The sequence below is a fragment of the Schistocerca piceifrons genome, chromosome 8 (genome assembly GCF_021461385.2).
Source record: "Schistocerca piceifrons isolate TAMUIC-IGC-003096 chromosome 8, iqSchPice1.1, whole genome shotgun sequence".
Lineage (NCBI taxonomy): Eukaryota > Metazoa > Arthropoda > Insecta > Orthoptera > Acrididae > Schistocerca > Schistocerca piceifrons.
In genome coordinates, this window is record NC_060145.1 from 391,064,932 (window position 1) to 391,085,270 (window position 20,339).

General features: G+C 37.1%; 2 protein-coding genes across 3 annotated transcripts in view; one reads left to right on the plus strand and one right to left on the minus strand.

The window, feature by feature from the left end:
- LOC124711977 (myb-binding protein 1A-like) overlaps positions 1–3,661 on the minus strand; it is a 104,262-nt gene extending 100,601 nt beyond the window's left edge. Inside the window, exons 1-2 of the mRNA XM_047242259.1 lie at positions 3,453–3,661; positions 3,107–3,304 (exon numbers count right to left, since the gene is read on the minus strand). Coding sequence (XP_047098215.1) covers positions 3,107–3,304; positions 3,453–3,641 — 387 coding nt within the window. The 5' untranslated portion in view covers positions 3,642–3,661. The remainder of the gene's footprint in view (positions 1–3,106; positions 3,305–3,452) is intronic.
- The window catches only part of LOC124711978 (eukaryotic translation initiation factor 4H), a 67,792-nt gene continuing 51,102 nt past the window's right edge, over positions 3,650–20,339 (plus strand). For both annotated transcript variants that reach the window (XR_007005553.1, XM_047242260.1), the window contains exons 1-4: positions 3,650–3,889; positions 4,143–4,257; positions 4,341–4,563; positions 16,833–16,886. Coding sequence is in view for 1 of the 2 variants with exons in the window: in XM_047242260.1 (XP_047098216.1) it covers positions 3,864–3,889; positions 4,143–4,257; positions 4,341–4,563; positions 16,833–16,886 (418 nt within the window). In the remaining variant the exon portion in view is untranslated. The remainder of the gene's footprint in view (positions 3,890–4,142; positions 4,258–4,340; positions 4,564–16,832; positions 16,887–20,339) is intronic.

Sequence of the window (20,339 nt, forward strand, 5' to 3'; positions counted from 1 at the left end):
TACGGATTGCTTCCAACCAGAACACTCAATTAAAATAATAATAATAATAAAACAGGAAACAAAGCGGGTTTGAAAAATGAATCTAAACAAAATAACACTCCTCTCTGCCACAAATTAATCTGGCAGGCATAAAATGAAACCTCTATGTATATGTAAAAATAAAAGCTCGAGATGCTTCAAGCACGTAAATGTGTCGTCATCACAATTCATTTACAGGCATTCAAAGAATGCCTGGATGACAAGTGACACTTTCACCAACTGGTTTCAGTTAGAGTTTGTTCTATCAGTGAGAAAGAACCTACAGTCACTTGAGCAGAGAGAGGACACTCTACAATCCTTGACACACAGCCACACAGGATACTTCAATACACCAAAGTCTTGATAATTTTTATCAAAGCCAGCTTAGAGTTTTGAAACTACATTTATCTTCTAATAGAATGCTACAATATGTCCTTGCTACAACTCCAAACATATAAATCATTAATGAATCATGCTGACACACTCACCAATCACATATTTTGGCCCCACTCACAGTACCAAACTAATTCTGTGATTAATCCTAATCTTGGTAAAAAAAAAAAAAAAAAAAAAAAAAAAAAAAAAAAAAAAAAAAAAAAAAAAAAAAATATAATTTAAATTGGAAATACGGAAGCGTCCGATCCCACCCGTCTGCTTTGACCCATGACGTCACAAATATGGCGGAAACAAAAACAAACACACACACTTTCCACAAGAAGCCTAATGACACTATCAGGACAAGCGCGGGAAATGGGGTGTTTTGGGTGGGGGGCAAACTATATTTTAAATATAAACAAATTTAGACGCCTTGTGTAGCTACAACGTGTAAGTGAAGACAGCCACGCATGAATACCCACCCACCTCCCCAGGGTCGTAACCCCTGCAACCCATAGAAGATGAAGATGCTTCAGTAGCTGATTAGTGTTTTTGTCTTTTAAAAAAAAAAAAAAAATCTCATGGGATAGAACGAACAGATCAGAAAGATAAATATAATAAACTAAAACAGAAATTGGAGGAAACAGATAATTAAAATAAGTAATAAGAGTTTTTAAATTTAAAAAAAAAAAAAAAAAAAAAAAATCTCATGAGATAGAACGAACAGATCAGAAAAGTAAATAAAATAAGATAAAACAGAACTGGAGACAGCCACACTCAAACCAAACTACGCGCCGTCATGACGTCACACACGACAACACCCTTACGTCACGGGTCAAAGCCGACGCGTGGGATCGGACGCTTCTGTCGACCCAAAAAATTAAGCAGAATTGTGGCCAATGTATTTACATGCACATCACTCAGGTCATCCGTACCATTGGCACAGACAAATCTATACCTACAAACGAACAACAAACATCTCAAAATTGTCCATAATGAAAAATAACTCTACCCAAATTTCTGAAAATTGCTCAGAATTAAATATAAAATTTATAGAGGCTTACAACACCTAACAGACTACAAACACTCATTACCAGATCTCATGATGACAAATAAACTGAAATGTTAACAAGTCTGTTTGCATTGCCACCATCTGTAGCATACAGAGAAATATTCATTTTGAAAATAAAAGCAGCTTTTTGTTGTTGTAATGTATCATTTATTCCAATGCTTTTTGCCTTTTACTTTATAGCCTCCTCAGTGGCATCTAGAACAACAGTTTTGTTTTGACATGTGATATTTGTAGATTACAAAACAATGTCTCATTTTTTATGTAAATAAGTGATTACTTACAGTTCTTCGGATTTTTAGCTGGTATCTGCCTTTCCTCTCATCTGGTCACATGCTGGAGGCCACACTATAACTTCACTTATGAAACATAAGCATATTTCCATGTTCTGAATTTACTTCCATTTTCATGTTGTGGTATGGGCAAACAATATGAAAATTGTGAAACAAAAGTTTGGAACATGAAAATGTGCTTATGTGAAGTCATTGTGTGAGCTCCGGCATGAACAACCTGAGGAAAAAATGCCATCGAAAAATGCAACAAACTATAATTAATAACTTGTTTATAAGAAAAACAAGATGTGAACTGTTTCATAATTTACAAATATCATATGAAAACAAAACGGTATCATTTCATATCCCACTGAAGGTGCCTTAAAGTGAAAGACAAAATGCATCTGGAAGAAATAAAATACATTGCACGAAGAAAATCAGTTTTTATTTACGAAAGGGAATTCTTTAAAATGACACAATGAAATGTGTACACCATTTATTTCTTTTTATGCTACAGTTCTTAATTTAAATTTATGTTTTTATGTCTCATCCCCAAGATAACCCATTTATTATCTGTGGCTCAGAAATACACAAAATATCATTTACAAACTAAATAAGATGCCATTGGTCAAAACCATTAAACTGTAACCCATTCTACATTTGATCTGGGAGGGTGGGAGGGGGAGGACTTGAGAAATCGTTGAGTATCTGACCTTAACCAGTAACACTGAGGAAACTGAGTAAAATTTGAGTACATGGGTATTGCAATGTAGGCCAACTATATTTTGTAATTCTTATTTCAAAAACTTAGCTTAATATTTCTTGATATTTCCGATATTTATTGTGTTCTCTACATCTCATGAAGAAGTAGAATTTTCATCGATGTGGCACGAGACAAAGCATTCATTAACAAAAGACAAGTACCTTGTTAAATGCTTGCTCTGCTCAAGTATTCACAATTAACTACCACTATAGCCGACTGCTTAACACTATTTGTGCTTACACAAGATAAATTTAGCCCAGTAAATTTAAGGCACTCTAGCACTTCGCATCAAGTTATATGAAATAGCTGCTGTTTATCTGTTATCAGCAACTTAACCTTTACTTGACTACATTAGTATTTTTCCAAGAAAATAGTACCAATATCTATAATAATTGAGGGCTGTTAAACAACACATTACTAACTGTGAAACTTTACAATTAGTCTACCTTTGGTGGGGACTTCCCATGTATCTGCCATGAATGTTCAGAATTTGCCTCTATCTAATAAATTTGCAATGAAATGGCTAACAATCCAAAATTTAGACAATGGCTAATGGTTCACAGTCATATTTCTTTGGCCCATAAGGGTTACAGTACTAATTTTACTTACGCCTTTCGTTTTGCTGCCTGTTGACTGCAGTTCTTTATCAATGGCTGCGAAAACATCATCAATCTTTATTGAACTAAATGATGACAACAGACCCACTAATGTGGAAAAGAAGCCAGCTCGACTGTCAAGTCTGGGCGAAGCCAGTCCACGAACGAGCCGATTCAATGTGTACGAGGTCTCCAAACAGATTCCTTCCTTCTGAAATTGAAGCAGCCAACAAATTTTGTTGGGTGTTTTTCATTTGCATTTCACAACAGTAAGGCAGAATAAACAAAATGATGTTGTTGTGATCCTCATTTCGAATATTGGATTCAAGCAGTTCTCTATGCTAAAGTAAAATACATACCTCGAATTCTGATTCTTTAAGATGCAGATAATTTAAAATGTAAACAGCACCAGATATTCTTTGTTTCTCAACACTTGACGTTAGTTTTGAAAATGAATCCAACACCGAACCTTCAATTTTTGAAACTATGGACTGCATCTGTTTTGATTTTTCACCCATGTGCTCTTCCACAACACCGCTCGACGCCATTTTGCGGTGCAACTGAATCCAATGGCTTTACTATTTGCGACTTTTGTGTGGCAATCGAATTCCGAAATTTTGAAGTTCATTGACTAAACCAAAGAAGAAACGTTATCAACAAACAAAGTTTAGTAAGGATATTATACTTTTATGAAGTTCTCTCGGAACTTTATGTAGTCAAAATTATCAGTATCTCCTAACATATTCAATAGTACTCTCGGCGCATTCAACATGGCTGGGCGAAGTGATGATCAGAGGCAAGTAAACAGTTTCAGATTAAGTATTATTTTTCCGAACGTTTCAGTGTACATATGCAGGCATTTTCATCTGCTTAGTGCTACTTTGACGATCAGATGATGTGTTTGTAGTGAATATGTGAAATAGTAATCAAGTGAGCATGTGAGGTTAAGAGCGTGGAAAGCCATTCAGTTTTCGTAATGCCCTAAAAGGACATCCAATGATTTTATCTTATTACTGTCTCAATATTAGTGTTAATTAAACATTTTACAGAGATTATGGGCGAAGAAAACCTCTACCGACGGAACCACCTTATAAGGCATATGTTGGTAATTTGCCTCAAGGAACCGTTCAAGGAGATGTCAACCACATATTTGGTGAATTAGACGTAAGAAAATAGATTATTTTTTTCTAGATTATTTGAACAATTATTTGCAAGCATCCCATGTAATATTGTTTCATTTCCTGAAGGTAAAATCAGTACAGTTAATTAAGGACAGAGATACTGATGAATTCAAAGGATTTGGCTATGTCGAGTTTGGGGATCTCGAAAGCTTGAGACGTGCTTTAGATCTAGACGGCAGAGTACGTGTAAACGATTGTATGCTCAGGATTGATGTAGCGGAAGCTAAAAGGAGTGAACGAGGTGGAGGATTTGACAGAGGAAGAGGAGGCGGTGGTGGCGGCGGTCGAGGTATGAAGAATCTATTTACCAGAAAAATGTAACTTAGAGTAGTTTATCGTAATGTGTAATTTACAGTAGATTTTGTAGATACCTTCTGAAGTGAAGGTGGTTGTTGTAGTGTACCATTTGATTTATTTGCATTCTGACTGTGCTACTCACAACTTGTCTTTTAGCACTTAAGGAGAACATGTGAAATGGTAGTTTTTGTGTAGTTTTCTTTTGAGGGAGCAGTAAACTTGCCTTCTGTGGCTTTTATTGGCATGAACTCTGCTAAAATTGTGATACGAGAGGTAATGCCCATCTAGACTAAAGTGTACACAGATTTATTCAATGGATATTAAATTAGGCTTTGTTAATGAAGGACTGTAGGTTCTGATTAGTATGGTTTAGATCATGTGACTCCTATAGATCCATTTTTAGTGTTCTTCTTTAATAGTTCTGGGATTAAGGCTTGGGTACTAAATTTAGCTGCCGCTTATAAGTTGTAATACAGCTTTCTTTTCCTTCAGTTACAGATTAAAATACATTATTACCTATATTGTGTAGACTGTTGTTTGCATCAATCTATTTTAAACTCATACTGGTGTGATATGTTATAGCTAGTATGGTGTGATATGCTATAAATCTTTGTTGCCTACCACCTTTGCTGTTTTCTAGGTGGATCTGAGAATAGTCACATTTACTTCATAAATAAGCCCAGCTAATTTGATTTGTATTTAATTCTATGGATCATTGTTAAATATTTATAGTAAAACAGTTTATTTATTACAACAGAACACAATTTTTTCTCTGCAGTACATATTGATTTTACACCATTGATATCCCTTGTTAAAACATCTAAAGGGAAATATTGAACCTGTTGATACCTCCTGTCTGTGTTGACATCACCTTAATGGTGGACAGAAACTACTCTTCCAAAGCCAATGTATCAAATGTGTGAAGTAACTAAATTATAGAGATTTCACAAGTTTCGGCATCACAGACGCAAACTAGTCTTATCAGCTTTCTACTTACGTGGACCATCAGCTGTGTTACGTATTAGTAAGTCACATTGTGACACACAATTGTGTATTCTTAGTTGTTGTTTTCACCAGCTCTAAACCAAACTGTTAGTTAAGATACAGATCAGTCTATCAACATACTCTAGTTCCAAAAAAAAAGTAGAACCAGAATAACTTGTGTAATTTATGTTGCATTGAATATCTGATGTATGTTTGGGGGGGGAGGGGGAGTGTTTGTTTCTGTATCAAACAGAGAAGTCGGAACATGTGAATAACTATCTCTCTGAGTACACACTCTTATGTTCCATATTACAGGTCAGATCCAATGTCTGGTATGAGCAGGGTCAAAACATGTTTAAAAAAATAGCAAAATGTATTGGGAAGCAGGCACTATTTGTTTCTTATTATTGCCATAACATTGTTTTTCTAAATTGGCTACAAACATAGATATGTCATTCTAATTTGTATTTGATGTCAGTTATGTGAAAATGGGAAAAAAACTAATAATAGTGTTTTCATATCTAGAGTGCTGCTTTTTCTAGCTCATCAAAAAATCTAGATTTAAGTTCTCTGTTGTTTCTCTAAATTTGAGATGAATATGTGAATAATACTTAAATGTATCATTGGACAGTGTCTTCTTCTCAAATAGTTTTCGACTTATTTGGTCCTCTCCCTCGTCCTAAAGGTTTCAGTTCACAGTTGTCAAACTGTCTTATCCCCCTCCCCCCCCCCCCCCACGCTATTCTAGGTGGAAGCTGTGGCTGTCAAGTTGTTTATTATACTGCTTATATATTTGTTGTTTGTTTTGCAAGTTTGTCGTATGTAACATAATATGTCATCAGATTTACAGGCTCGTAATCAATCTCTGGTGTGTACAATGTTAACATTTACAAGTATAGAGTGAAACAGTCAGCATCCTGTCTTGTAGTAGTTACTGTGAATGGTTAGGAAAACTACTTCCATTAAAAAATTTTATGAACATACTGTTGTTTGTAGAAAGTTATATGGTCACCCTAATTAGGTTTAGTGGGTATTGCATATCAGAGGCAGCTACCCAGGTAGCTGACTGTTTATTGTGTGCACAAAAGTTTTTTTTTTATTAGGCAACTTTCCATCCAATCCAAATAATGGTAGCTACAGAAAAACCAGAAGTATCAGTTTAAGAGAACAGAAATTCCCTCCGCAGGTGAGAGTATTAAAATATGTGTTTAACCGTCGCAGCATTCACAGTGAAGTAGTAGAGTTTGAAGTGCTCTTGAAAAGCACTGAAACCCACATAATACTTGGCATAGAAAGCTGGTTAAAACCATAAGTTGACAATATTGAGTCATTGGTGGGAAAAGGTAAGTTTATACCGAAATTTGCCAGTCATTAGGGGCTATCTGAAAGCTATATTATTCTTTGAAATAAAGTTTGCCAAGTTTGCTAGTAATTCTTTTTATTAGTATTACTGGTCTTGACAGATCTATACTGTTACAACATAAGATGATGACAGCAGAGATCTGTCAAAACAATTTATAGTAATAAAAAGAATTACTAGCAAACTTGGCAAACTTGATTTTTCAAGAATAATGTATACTGAAAGGATAGGGAAATGGAGGTGCTGTATTTGTTGCAGTACACAAGAAACTAAAATCCACCAAAATAGAAATTGAAGCTGCCTGTAAGATTGTTTGAGCAAGACTGGGCATTGAGGGTGGACATAAAAGTAATGTGGTTCTTCAGTTGACCACTAGACTCAAATCCTGATGTAATCAAAAACTGTAGAGAAGACTCAACTCCACTTAACTTCAGTGCATATTCCCTGGTCAGATTGTAATTGTTGGAGGAGACTTCAATAAGGCAACAATCAATTGGGATGGTTATAGTTCTGTTAGTCACGGGCTTGTCAAGACATCCTGTGAAACATTACTAAATGACTTCTCTGAAAAGTGCTTGGAACAGGTAGTTCGGAACCCCTTCATGATGGAAATATATTAGATCTGATCGCAAGAAACAGACCTGACTTATTTGAGGATGTCCACACTGAAACTGGTATCAATGGCCATGAGGCGGTTATAACAACAATGAATATTGAAGTACAAAGAGCTTTATATGTTCAGCAAATTAGATAAAGAAGCGGTAGCAGTATATCTCAGGGAGGAACTTAAAACCCTTCGCTCATGGCAGGAGCATGTAGAGGAACTATGGCTCAAAGAATAGTTGACCATGCACTAGACAGATATGTATCCAGTATGACAGTTCATAATGGGAGTGATCCTCCATGGTATAGACACTATAAAGAAATCTATAAACAGACTACTACATAATCTATATAAATCGAAGCTTCCTGCAATGGGTGTTGTACCACATATGAGACCCTTTTGGTGTATTGTTATTGAACTACAGTTGGTAGGGATGTGGGTCTTTTGTGGTGTCACTATCTTCAAATGTATTTCCAAGTGTTGCTGCATGGAAGCAATAATTTGAACTTTTTTTAAATATGGGCCACGCAGGGTAGCTGCACGGTCCGAGACGCCTTGCCACGGTTCGCGTGGCTTCCCCCATCAGAGGTTTGATTCCTCCCTCGGGCATGGGTGTGTGTGTGTGTGTTGTCTTTAGCATAAGCTAAAGTTAGACTAAGTAGTGTGTAAGTCTAGGAACCGATGACCTCAGCAGTTTGGTCCCACAGGAACTTCTCACAAATTTCCAAATTTGAATATGACAAATATCTTACAGCTGTTTCAGACTTTGGAGGCTTATCAGGCTTCTCATACAAAGAAAAGCATAGGCAGAAACTTAATTATTGTGTCCAACAATACATAATAAGCAAGTGGTGTCGACAGGTACTAACAACATCTCTATGCCATCTCAAAATCTTTGACTCTTTAGCCTAGCAGCCCGCTCAATCTTGCTTCTGTAGTTCGCTGTATGACTTGCTGTAATGTGGACGTTTGTACGTACCGATATGAAACATATCGAGTCTTACAGTATTAAGTGTGTGTTACTTGGGCTACAACTCACCTGAATTCCCACAAGCATTTCTGTAGGAACTTACAGGGCAGAAAGATATTGTTCCCTTATTATTGACATCTTTGGGAAAATTAATTTGCAACAGCCCATAATCATTCATAGTCTCTCTTTGGCCACCAAAAAATTGTTGAAATCTTCATAAACATTGTTCTTAATATTGAACATATGTACTCAGTAGTTTATTATGTAACCAACTCATAATAAATTTTCCTCAAACCAACATGGATGTAACTGTTATGGAGAATAGAAGTGCCTGACAATACATGCACTCTATTATGAAATTAGTACACACAATTAGTTTTTTTTACATCAGTCCTCATGACCCACACTCACAGCTTCAGTACACCTGTAACACTTCTCCTCCCTTTCAAACTTAAAAAAAGTTCTGCTGTGTACATTTTCATCAGTTTTCTGACAGATCCACTGTGAAATCTTCTCTTGTGTCAGCCTTTTCATGTCAGTGTAGCACTTGCACCCTACATCCTCAGTTATTTACTGAATATGTTCAAGTCTCTGTCTTCCCTTACAATTTTTATCCTCTACAGCTCCATTTAGTACTGTGGAAGTTACTCCCTGATATCTTATACATTTCCTATCATCCAGGCCACATTTCTAATCAGTGTTCTCTTGTATGTTCTTTCTTTGCCGGTTCTGTGGAGAACCTCATTCCTTTCTCGAGTATTTGCACGGCATGAGAACAATACTAAACAACAGTCTGCACAATGTACTGTAAAGGCCGATGGTGGCTCAACAACAAGCCAAAGAACAGAATCCTGCAAGAGAAAATGAAAACTCTGCATGAAAGTCAATCTATGTGGCAGCAGAAAGTCCGAAACTGTGTAGAGATGTGCATGTGATAAACACATCACAATGTATGGCAGGTTCAGGTGGTTGAAGACTGAGCATACGGAAATGGAATGACATGAGATGCAAGGTAAGGTCTGCAGTCGATGAACGCTGCATTAGAACGGCCCCTTTTGGCTTACTGCGACTGGCAGGTACACTTGTCAGTGGGTCCACCAATACCGTGCATCATGTATACCCCCATGGCAATTGTCAGCACTATTCCGTCGCAATAACCACGCCATCTCATATGTTTCCCTCACAGTCTCCACTGGTGTGGATACTTACTTACCTTATCAGTCCAACTAATTTTCAGCGTCCTTGTACAGCACCACACCTGAAACTCTTAGATTCTTTTCATTAATGGTTTCCTTGCAGACCAGTGCTGTGCTCCAAATATACATTTTCAAAAATTTCTTCCTCAAATTATAGCCGATGTTTGAAACTAGCACATATCTCTTGGCCAGCAATTCCCTCTGTGCCTACACAAATCTGCTTTTTATATTGTCCTTCCTCCGTCCTTCTTGTGTTATTGTCCTTTGAAGGTAGCAGAATTCCTTAACTTAGTCTACTTCGTGGTCCCCAGTTTTGATGAAAAGTTTATTGCTAATCTCAGTTCTGCTACACCTGATTATTTCTCTCTCTCTTCAGTTTACTCTCAATCCATAGTTTGTACCTATTAGACTTCATTTCATTCAACATGTTCTGTAGTTCTTTGTTTTCATGAATATAACAGTATCTGCAAACCTTATCGCTGCAATTTTTAACCCTGAATTTTAAACCCACTTATTTATTCTCTTTGAGCCATTTGGTGTGTAGATTGAAAAGTAGGGGTGGAGGAATGCATCCTTTTCCCACACCATTTTTAGTCCAAGCAAATTGTTCTTGGTTTTCCATTTTTACTGCTGCCTCTTGATTCTTATGTATATGTAATCTCAAAAAACAAAGATGCTGTAACTTACCAAACGAAAGCATTGGTATGTTGATAGACAATAAACGCACACTCACACAAACACACACACACACGCATACACACAGATTTCAAGCTTTCGCAACCCAATGTGGTTTCGTCAGGAAAGAGGGAAGGAGAGGGAAAGACGAGAGGATGTGGGTTTTAAGGGAGAGGGTAAGGAGTCATTCCAATCCCGGGAGCGGAAAGACTTACCTTAGGTGGGGGGGGGGGGGGAGAGAGAAAGGACGGACGGACACACACACACACACACACACACACACACACACACACACACACACACACACAGATATATGCAGACACAGGCAGACATGTGTAAATGCCAACCTTGGGTTGTGAAAGCTTGAAGTGTGTGTGTGTGTGTGTGTGTGTGTGTGTGTGTGTGTGTGTGTGTTTATTGTCTCTATCAACATACCAACGCTTTCGTTTGGTAAGTTACAGCATCTTTGTTTTTTGATATATTTTTCCCACGTGGAATGTTTCCCTCTATTATATATATTTTACCCTATAGCTTACTGTAGTTTTGTCAGATTTTTAAACACTCTAATGCAACTACTAACTACTTTTTCAAACACCTGAGTGAGTGTCATCTAACGGACCCTCAATTTTTTCCCATCCAATACAACATTTTTGTCAGCAACTTAGATGCATGAGCTGTTAAGCTCATTGTAGAATAGTTCATGCATATATCTGCTGTTGCTGTTAGCGGAATAGTACAGAAGTTCTGTTAATCTTGGACTCGAATAGTGGATCCTCTGTCTTCCATATTGCCTCCTGTTTCATCCTCAGTCATATCATCATACAAGTCCTCACCCTCATAGAGGCCTTCAGTGTACTCTTCCCACCTATCCGCTCTCTCCTCTCTGCTTAATGGCAGAATCCCCGTTACATTGTTAATTTTGGTTGTCTTGCTTTTAATTTCACCAAAAGTTTTTTAGATTTTTCTATATGCAGAATCAGTCCTTCCAACGACCATTTCTTTTTAGATTTCTTAACATTTTTCCTGCATTCATTTCACCTTGGCTCACCTGCACATACTGTTTGTTTTGTTCACAGGTGACTTTAAAACATTTTTGTGCTTCTTTCTTTCTTCGATTAATTGAAGTATTTCTTCTTTACAAAAGTTTCTCTGTCCTTGTACCTATGTTTTCCAGTCCGACTTCTGAAACTGTCATTTTTAGAGATGTCCATTCCTCATCGTCTGAACTTCACACTATGGTATGCATTATGGCAGTGTGTACAGCCTTAGACACACATCATTATTTCTCAGTACTTCAGTATACCGTTTTGTTTTGCACATTGATTCTTCTGGAAGAGTGTCTTGAACTTCAGCCTTCTGTTCATCATTACTAAATTTTGATCTGTTTGTAACTGCTGCTAAATATGCCTTACAATCCAGTATTGGAACCTCTGTCTGACCATGGTAATCTATATTAAATCTTCTACAGCTCTGGATCTTTTCCAAGTGTACCCACAGCTCTTGTGATTTTTAGCAGTGTATTTGTTGTCATCAGCTGAAATATATTGCAGAACTCAATTATATTTTTTCTCTACTATTCCTACTACCAAGCCCCTATTCTCCTGTAATGCTTTTTTTCTCTTCCTTTGCCTACTACCATATTCCACTCACTCATGAGAATTAGATTATGGTCATCTTTTACATATTGAAAGACCCATTTAGTATCCTCATACTTTTTCTACCTCTTCATCTTGTGCTTGTGATCTTGCCATGTATACCTGAACTATTGAAAACAGTGACATTGAAAGGACAAATGGCTGAACAATATCACTCAGATTAGTGTTTTTTTTAACATAAAGGAGTGAATAACAACAATGGAAATTTGTGATGAAATAAGATGTAAAACAAAGGACTAGCAACCACCCACCTGTAGCTGACTTGTGGCGCATAGACACACACAGCAGAAAACTGGCTTTCGAACTTCTGCTCTTTCTATAGATGAAGTATACATACACTCATACCCAAATGAGTGCACCCGTGGTCACATGAGACTCGCCACATATTACATAAAGAAGTGAGGTATTAACTCATAAGTCTTTGACCTCCTGCTCATTTGCATTTTCAACCATTTAACGGGGAAATCACATTAGGAGGCTGTTTGACACTGATTTTTTGGGATTTTTTTGTGGGAAGAATTAATTAGAATATAATCAGATTTTGCTATCATTTCAGTCATATTTCAAACAGTTTTTGTGAATTTTCTGGAATAATTTCAGCCAAAAATAACAAAGTTACACAGTGATGTCTGCCGAAGGTTGTGTATATAGTTCACCAATTGTGTGCAGTGTAGCCCTTCCGATTTTCATCTGAAATCAAAAATGTTTTTATCTTACATTAATAACTTATTTTCTAAGAACATGAACCTCAGTGCGTCTGAAAATAATGAAAATTAAAAATTTTGCAGGCATTGGCGCAATTTGCTTAGATTTTCACATTTTTTATTTTTTTCTCTAATTGTGCAAAGAAAAATACCCTTAAAATCATGATATCATCTCACAAGTTGGTTCTTCATACAACTTCATAAAGAGTCATACTATCAGTTTTCATAATGATCGGTTCTACACTTTTTGAGTTAGACTGCATGCAAATGTGAAAAGTCATTTCGAGAGAAACGCATTTGAAAAATAAATTCTCTGGAACTAAAAATTCTAGGAAGTTAGCAATAATGTAGAATGCTTACCAATTAATCTCTGATTCCAGCATCATATAGTAATCCTTCTTCTTCCTCATAGGCTTCAGTTTGCACTTGCAGCAGTGCTTTCAGAGATTTCCGACCTTCCTTAGATTCCAATGAACTAAGTTGATTCTGCTGGCTTGCCTGCTGGTTAACCATTTGTTTGGCATAATTGAAGCTTTGTGTGCCTACTAAAATTCCTGCCTTGTTCATGACCCTCAGAAGGGATGAATTTCCTTCATTGAATAAGCCTGCTGCTAAATATGATGCCAATTCAACGACTTTTAGTCCAGAGTGCAAGTATTTAGGAGCTAATTGCCAAATAGCAGAATTAAAACTTTCATTTGTGTTTTGTGTGTGACCACCAAAACATCTCTCCATTAATTCGTCCCTTGATAAATCTTCATGTATTGGAAGAATTTCATTTTGTACATAGGGGTAAAATGGAGTAGGGTGCAGTTGATGTTCCATCCCAAGAACTGTTCATTTCTGCCACTCACACCACCTGTCTTCTCCCTCTGGGCAATACTCATGTTAAGGAGTTCCATCCATGGAAATCATATGATAGTATGTCACCATAATTGCTTTTTCCGTGTCGTGTGCACTATGTCTTCAAATGCTAGTGCATAATAAGTGCTGAGCTTTTTCGCTAATGACTCTGAGTTTGCCTTTTCCACCAAGCTTTTTAGTTTTTCGAATGTTTGAGTCAAGTCCCCATTTTCTTCTGGATGTGACCAATAAATTCGCTTTTGAAAACTTTTTATGCTCATAAAATCTAAAGGAACGCGAATTTCGCTTTGAAATATTGACAGCGTAGTCTTGGATAGTTGAGCTTATGATTTATGAAATAAAAAAATCGGACATTTTGAACCTCCTAATGTGGTTTTCCACCTTAATTTTAATATTAACTTAAAGTATAAAGTTAAATCTCATCCTCAAAGATTGAAAATAGTTATGTACAAATCATTTTATGAGAATCAAAGATAGCTAAGACAACCATGCAAATTGGAAGTGTGAAAACACACACACACACACACACACACACACACACACACACACACACACACACACACACAAAGAAAGAAATTGCATCATGCTGTTAAAATCAAAGAATACGGTGAGTGTAACCGAGTTACCTTCAAATGAGGCTTTTTCCAGTCTTGGCAATCCAGAGTGCTTTCTCTGGGACAATTGAGCCTTAGTTTTGGCTGGCACACTTTGACTAGAAGAAGGGATCGGTTGGTAGGACATGTTTTGAGGCATCAAGGGATCACCAATTTAGTATTGGAGGGCAGCGTGGAGGGTAAAAATTGTAGAGGGAGACCAAGAGATGATTACACTAAGCAGATTCAGAAGGATGTAGGTTGCAGTAGGTACTGGGAGGTGAAGAAGCTTGCACAGGATAGATTAGCATGGAGAGCTGCATCAAACCAGTATCTGGACTGAAGACGACAACTTACAATATCATGTTTCATCACGTGTTAGGACATTTCAGTAGTTCTGTATCATTATTGACTTCATTTAGCAAATCCTGAGCAATTAGCATTCACCACTGTTCTGCTCAAAATTTAATAATTTTGGAACAAATTTTCCTGTCAAACATTTGATTGCCAAAACTGCCAGAAAAAATTTCGTGGCATTAACCAGTTGATGTGCCAACATTTTCAGCTATTTCTGTGATAGTGACTTGGCAATCATTCATAATCATTTCCTTCACTTTCCCACAATTTCATTAGTTAATGATATGTTGGGGCATTTAGCACACTGATCATCTTCAGGGCCTTCATCAAAATGCTTATACTGGTTCAGATAATAGCTAAACAGACCTAGAAACTAATGGTTTAAGACTTAATCTCACAAAACTCATATTATCCCATTTTTAAAAAGCAGTAATGACTGTTGAGCACCAGAAATATACGTCAGTGACCACATGCTGACGGAAACAGTGTGTGGTATTGCATAATGCAGATAACCGTACATCTTGCAAAAGCCATTTTGAGGACCCTAAACGCAGTGGTTAGCACACTGGGCTCGCATTCGGGAGGACGACGGTTCAATCTCGCGTCCAGCCATCGTGATTTAGGTTTTCCGTGATTTCCCTGAATGATATTTTAAAGAAGTATGTGGAAATGCATATGAATTTGTCCTACATCCAAGCTAATAATATATTTATTATATTATAATGATCGTCAGGGCCACATGAGTGATTGAATTCACAGTAGTATTAAAAAGTTTTGTATATGTAAAAAGGTGTTTAATGTATAAATATTGTGTACTTAGAAATGAAGTATAAAAATTATTACTTCTTTAAAATATGATTTGTTCCAATAAAATCCGTCTTAATAATATTAGTGAAAGGATGTGTTGTGAAATTGTATGTGTTGGGAGGGTGTCATCAGGAGGAAAAGTTTGGAAAGCTCCGCTTTATGTAAACTGTACTTCCTAACACTGACTGTACCTCTGTTAGATATTCACCTGTTAATGTATCGACTCATTCTACACCTTGAAGATTCCCCTTCATGAGATGTACAGAACTGGATTGGTGAACCACTTGTAATCTCTTGGTTTTTCTACAGTAGATTCACCAAAAGCAATATTTAACATTTCTAAAGCTTTGTGAAGTGAAACATGTATGATAAACAGTTTCAACTACAATAGAATAGAAGCTTTTGAAATGTGGTGCTGGAGAAGAATGCTCAACATTATATGGGTAGATCACGTAACTAATGAGGTACTGAAAATAATTGGAGAGACAGGAATTTGTGGCACAGCTTGACTAAAAGAAGGGATCAATTGATGGGGGGGGGGGGGGGGATGTAAAGGGAGACGGAGGAGAATACAGTAAGCAGATTCAGAAGGATGTAGGTTCCAGTGGTTATTCAGAGATGAGAAGACTTGCACAGGATAGAGTAACATGGAGAGCTGTATCATACCAGTTTTTGGACTGAATATGACAGCAACAAAGCTTTGTTCCATTTTATTCTGTTATTACAGAAAAATTTAATAGAAATTCTGTGATCTGTTTTCATACAAATTAAATAATCACCAAAATTACCAAAATACATTTAACCTTTTTCATAGCTAACTGACTAAATATTAAGAGTGTACAGGTACTTTTCATACATGTTCACCAATGCAACAACACATCTGACTAATGCTACACACAAAACTATGAAATACTCATAATTTTGAAGACACCACACTGGTCTTCATATTTTATCAGTGCAACATGTTAGCTGGTGAAAGAAGTGCAAGGGGTTGTCATAATGTTAATTACCACTTAATAAAAATATTTCATAAATTTTTGTTTGCCGGTACATAATTACATTCCTGTTACATACTGAAATCCGGGTGCCGTAGTATCATGGCAACTCACTGGAGGAGCCAAAACAAATTAACGCAATCCACTTATAAACTGGAGATAGGCTGTGCGATGTTGTTTCGGCCCCTCCAGTGGTATGGTAGGTTACGTGTACGTGCAAGCAAACAAAACAAATTATCTAACTTTATTTTTTGGGGTGAGGATTAAAACTTCGGCTACCCCCCATGTTGATTCTCATAAATGTAAAGAAATTATGTGTGCTAAATACTTAAGTGTCAGCCTTACTATCACTCTAAGAGAAATCTGGTTAACTTTCGTGAATCGTTGTGGACATGCCCCTAGTAAATAAGACATTTTGCTGTTTGTGTGTATTAAAAATGTTCATAAACATAAAATACAAAGTGCAGATCAATAAAATCTACTACTTCTTTTACTAGGTGGCTTTCGAGGAGGGAGGCCAAGTGATCGTGACAGATTCAATGACTTTGGAGGTATGCTTTTCCGATTGATTTTTATTTTTTATGTTCTTTCCTTCCTTACACAGAGCAAAATATCCGTGTGACTAACGTACAGGTTTAAATTATCGGTTTTTCCCAATGTTGCAGGTGAGAAATCAATTCACAGAGGAATGTCTCTTGCCAATACAGTACATCAAAAATGTAGCTTATCTCCATCAGGTACTACTGAATTGTCAAGAGGCTTCATCAAGCTTATATGTCCTCAACGGAACAAACTGTATTAAGTACGCTCCGAATCTCATATGAACAGTCTGTAGGTAGTTAGTTGCTGTTGAAAGTTTGAGACCTGTTGGTTTACATATTTTTCTTTAAACGGCAACAGACCTAATAGGGAGCACTCACTAGCTACTGGGAGTAGGCACAGTACAGATGGCAGAGACGAGTTAGCGAACCTTCTTGGCAGTTCAGTTGTACGTATGGGACTTGGGGGGGGGGGGGAGGCAAGTTACTACTTTGAAGTATTGTGCCAGCAATGTGAACTGGGTCGCTTCCAGATGTTTCCTAACAGTCACACTGGCATAGAGATTGTTAACAGGATGTCTTGGAGTCCTTCACCATGTAAGAAATAACATATATATGAACCAAAGCACTGTGTTGCTGAACCTGTGGTCTGTAATAGAGCAAAGGGGGTGCAAGACGAGGTGAACAGAGAATTGGTTAGAGTTGTCATGAGAGCTAGGATGAGCGCCTAGGTAGCTTGTTGGGCTCTTACTTCACTACAAAAAGTTATGTCTCCCATGAACTTCTTTTGAAGACTTGGAAGTGAAATTTTCAACAAAAGCAGGTCTTTATAGCATATTACTACTGTGAATGTGATCGTTAAAGAATAGTGAAATAGTGAAGCACACACAGTACTGCAAATGGTATTAGATGAAGCCAATGAGTGGTCTAGAAATCCCATTGATTAGATATTTTTCCTTACACCAGAAGACTACAAAAGTGTCTTAGTTTCATGGTATGGCAGTGAACTCAATAGTATGGAAGGAGGGATGATGCACAAACAAACGAAACCCACTCTTCATTATTGAGTACCCAGTGTTATTCTTTCTAACAAAGAGGGTGTTATTCTTCTCATCACAAATTGAAATTTCTGTGCAATTATTGTCCAACCCATCTTCCATTCACACTAAAGTGTAATGAAAGTTTCAGATGGGCTTTTAGCATATGTCGGAGCCCCTCGCAGCAGAGTGCACCTAAGGCAAAGAACCCCGGCCCTCCCCGCTATAGTTAGGCGTGGTGACTGTTTGAGACGGTACCGAGAAAAATGGAATTATTTTTTAAAACCTATATATTTTCAAATTGCTTACACAACAACCTTATCCCCTTCAAAATACTCTGTTATAACTAATACATTTGTCCCACTGGTGCTTCTACTGCTCGTTTTTTGAAATCATCTTTAGAAATGGCAGACAACTCTTCCCACATGTTTTTCTTGACTACTTCAGTGTTGTCAAATTAGTGTCCTTTCATCTACATATACATCTTCATGTCCCTTTCCATGCTTGGAGATAAGATAGCACAGAGACAGATCAGGCAAATAAAGTGCATGGAGCAGCAGAACAATGCCATTTTTAGCCATGAACTGTCTAACAGAGATGGCTGTGTGTGCAGGTGCATTGTAGTAGTGGAAGAACCAGTCTCCTGTCTGCCACAAATCAGAGCTTTTTTGGCAAACATTGTTGTGCAATCTTCCGAAAACTTCGAAATAAAAGGTTTGATTGACAATATGACATGGGGAACAAACTCTGAATGAACTACATCCTTGACGTCAGAAAAGCAGATCAGCATCGTTTTGATATTTGATTTGATGACATTTTTTTGGACGGGTTGATGATGATGTCTTCCATTGATTTGACTGGTGCTTTGTTTCTGGATCATAACCATAACACCATGACTCATCACCAGTAGTGACCTTTGACAGAAAATCTAGATCAGTTTCATGCTATTGTTTCAAAGCACAAGGTGTTTCAACTCTGTGCTTTTTATTGTTAGTCAGAACCTGAAGAACTTGGCAGCAACCCTTTTCTTTCCCAAATCTTCCATGAAAATTTGCTTAACTGAGCTCCAAGATAATCCACTAATCTGTGATAGTTGATCAATTGTCTGTCAATGGTCTGTGAGCACAAGCGCTCGAATTTTTTTCGATATTTTTGTTGATTCAGGCAGTTGAAAGACGTCCAGAATGAGGTTTGTTATCAATCGACATATCACCAATTTTAAATCGAGCAAACCACTGGTACACTCAAATTTTTTCCCATAACCTTAACTTTTTACGCTGTTTTCAACATTAAAACTGTTTCAGCCGCATTTTTGCTGAGTAGAAAACAAAGGTTCACAGCTGCAGATTGTTGACTTGAACTTGCAGTCATAAAAAGTGAAACATGAATGAAACAGTGCTAGCAAAAATAGTCATTGCAGATGAACAGAACAAAAGGTCGACAACACAGGGGGCACTGAACTGGCAATGAGTTTCACTATACATCGCTAGCGGCAGAAATGCGTACTACAAAAGCTTAGTTTCTTGGGTAGCCCCCGTATAGTAGGTTCGATTGACCTCATTAATTTGAAGGTGTGTGGAAAATTGAGCCTTGACAGAAGTTGATAAAGCATACCAGCCCACACTGTGCATACTGTTTTCTGAAATATAGAAGTAATAATGTAAATAAATGTTTGTCTATACCGTAAGAGTGTGTAAAATGAAGTAAATTTTACCAGTTGAACTTGTCAAATTTTTCTTCATCAGGTGCTGACTTTTGTCACTCACATTAATGAAAGGTGTAACTACAGAAACGATCCAGAAAGTAGTGTCTTGACAGTTACATCCAATTTCAACTTGCCCTGTAAAATAATAGTGAATTTTCAGAAATAGGCGCTTTTGCTTCAAAATGGGTTTGAGAAAATTGCTTTATCGTAATTATATCGAGAGAATATCATTTAGTATTTTTTCGGTAAATCAAGAGGTTTGTAAGGTCCACTAGCCATTTTTCCTGTAAATATAGAATTAAATTGATTAATGGTGGGAGTAGAAACAGTTACATCTTTGATTTTACGCATATAGGGTGTTTGGAAATCACTATTGCAGACTTGTGGGATTTGTAGAGGGGACTGAGTAGATAATGTTTTGAATTGGAACCCATGTCTAGAAATGTTCTGTTTCTGTACTACAACCTTGTGAAAACATGTTGGTAATGCGACTGCTTTTACAAGTAAATTATGAGGCATGAACCAGTACATCACTTGTTTTATAATTCCACTCACTAATAACCAAAGCAACAAAAAGGAAACAGAATCAGTTTTCACAAACACTGTTGTTTACAGAAACTTCTCTCCTTGGTGCACCACAGTCATGCCTATTGATGGTGAAAGTACCACTTTCTCCAAGTTCTGGCATAATTGTGGCGAAAAGGATATGCAGTGGCATCAGAC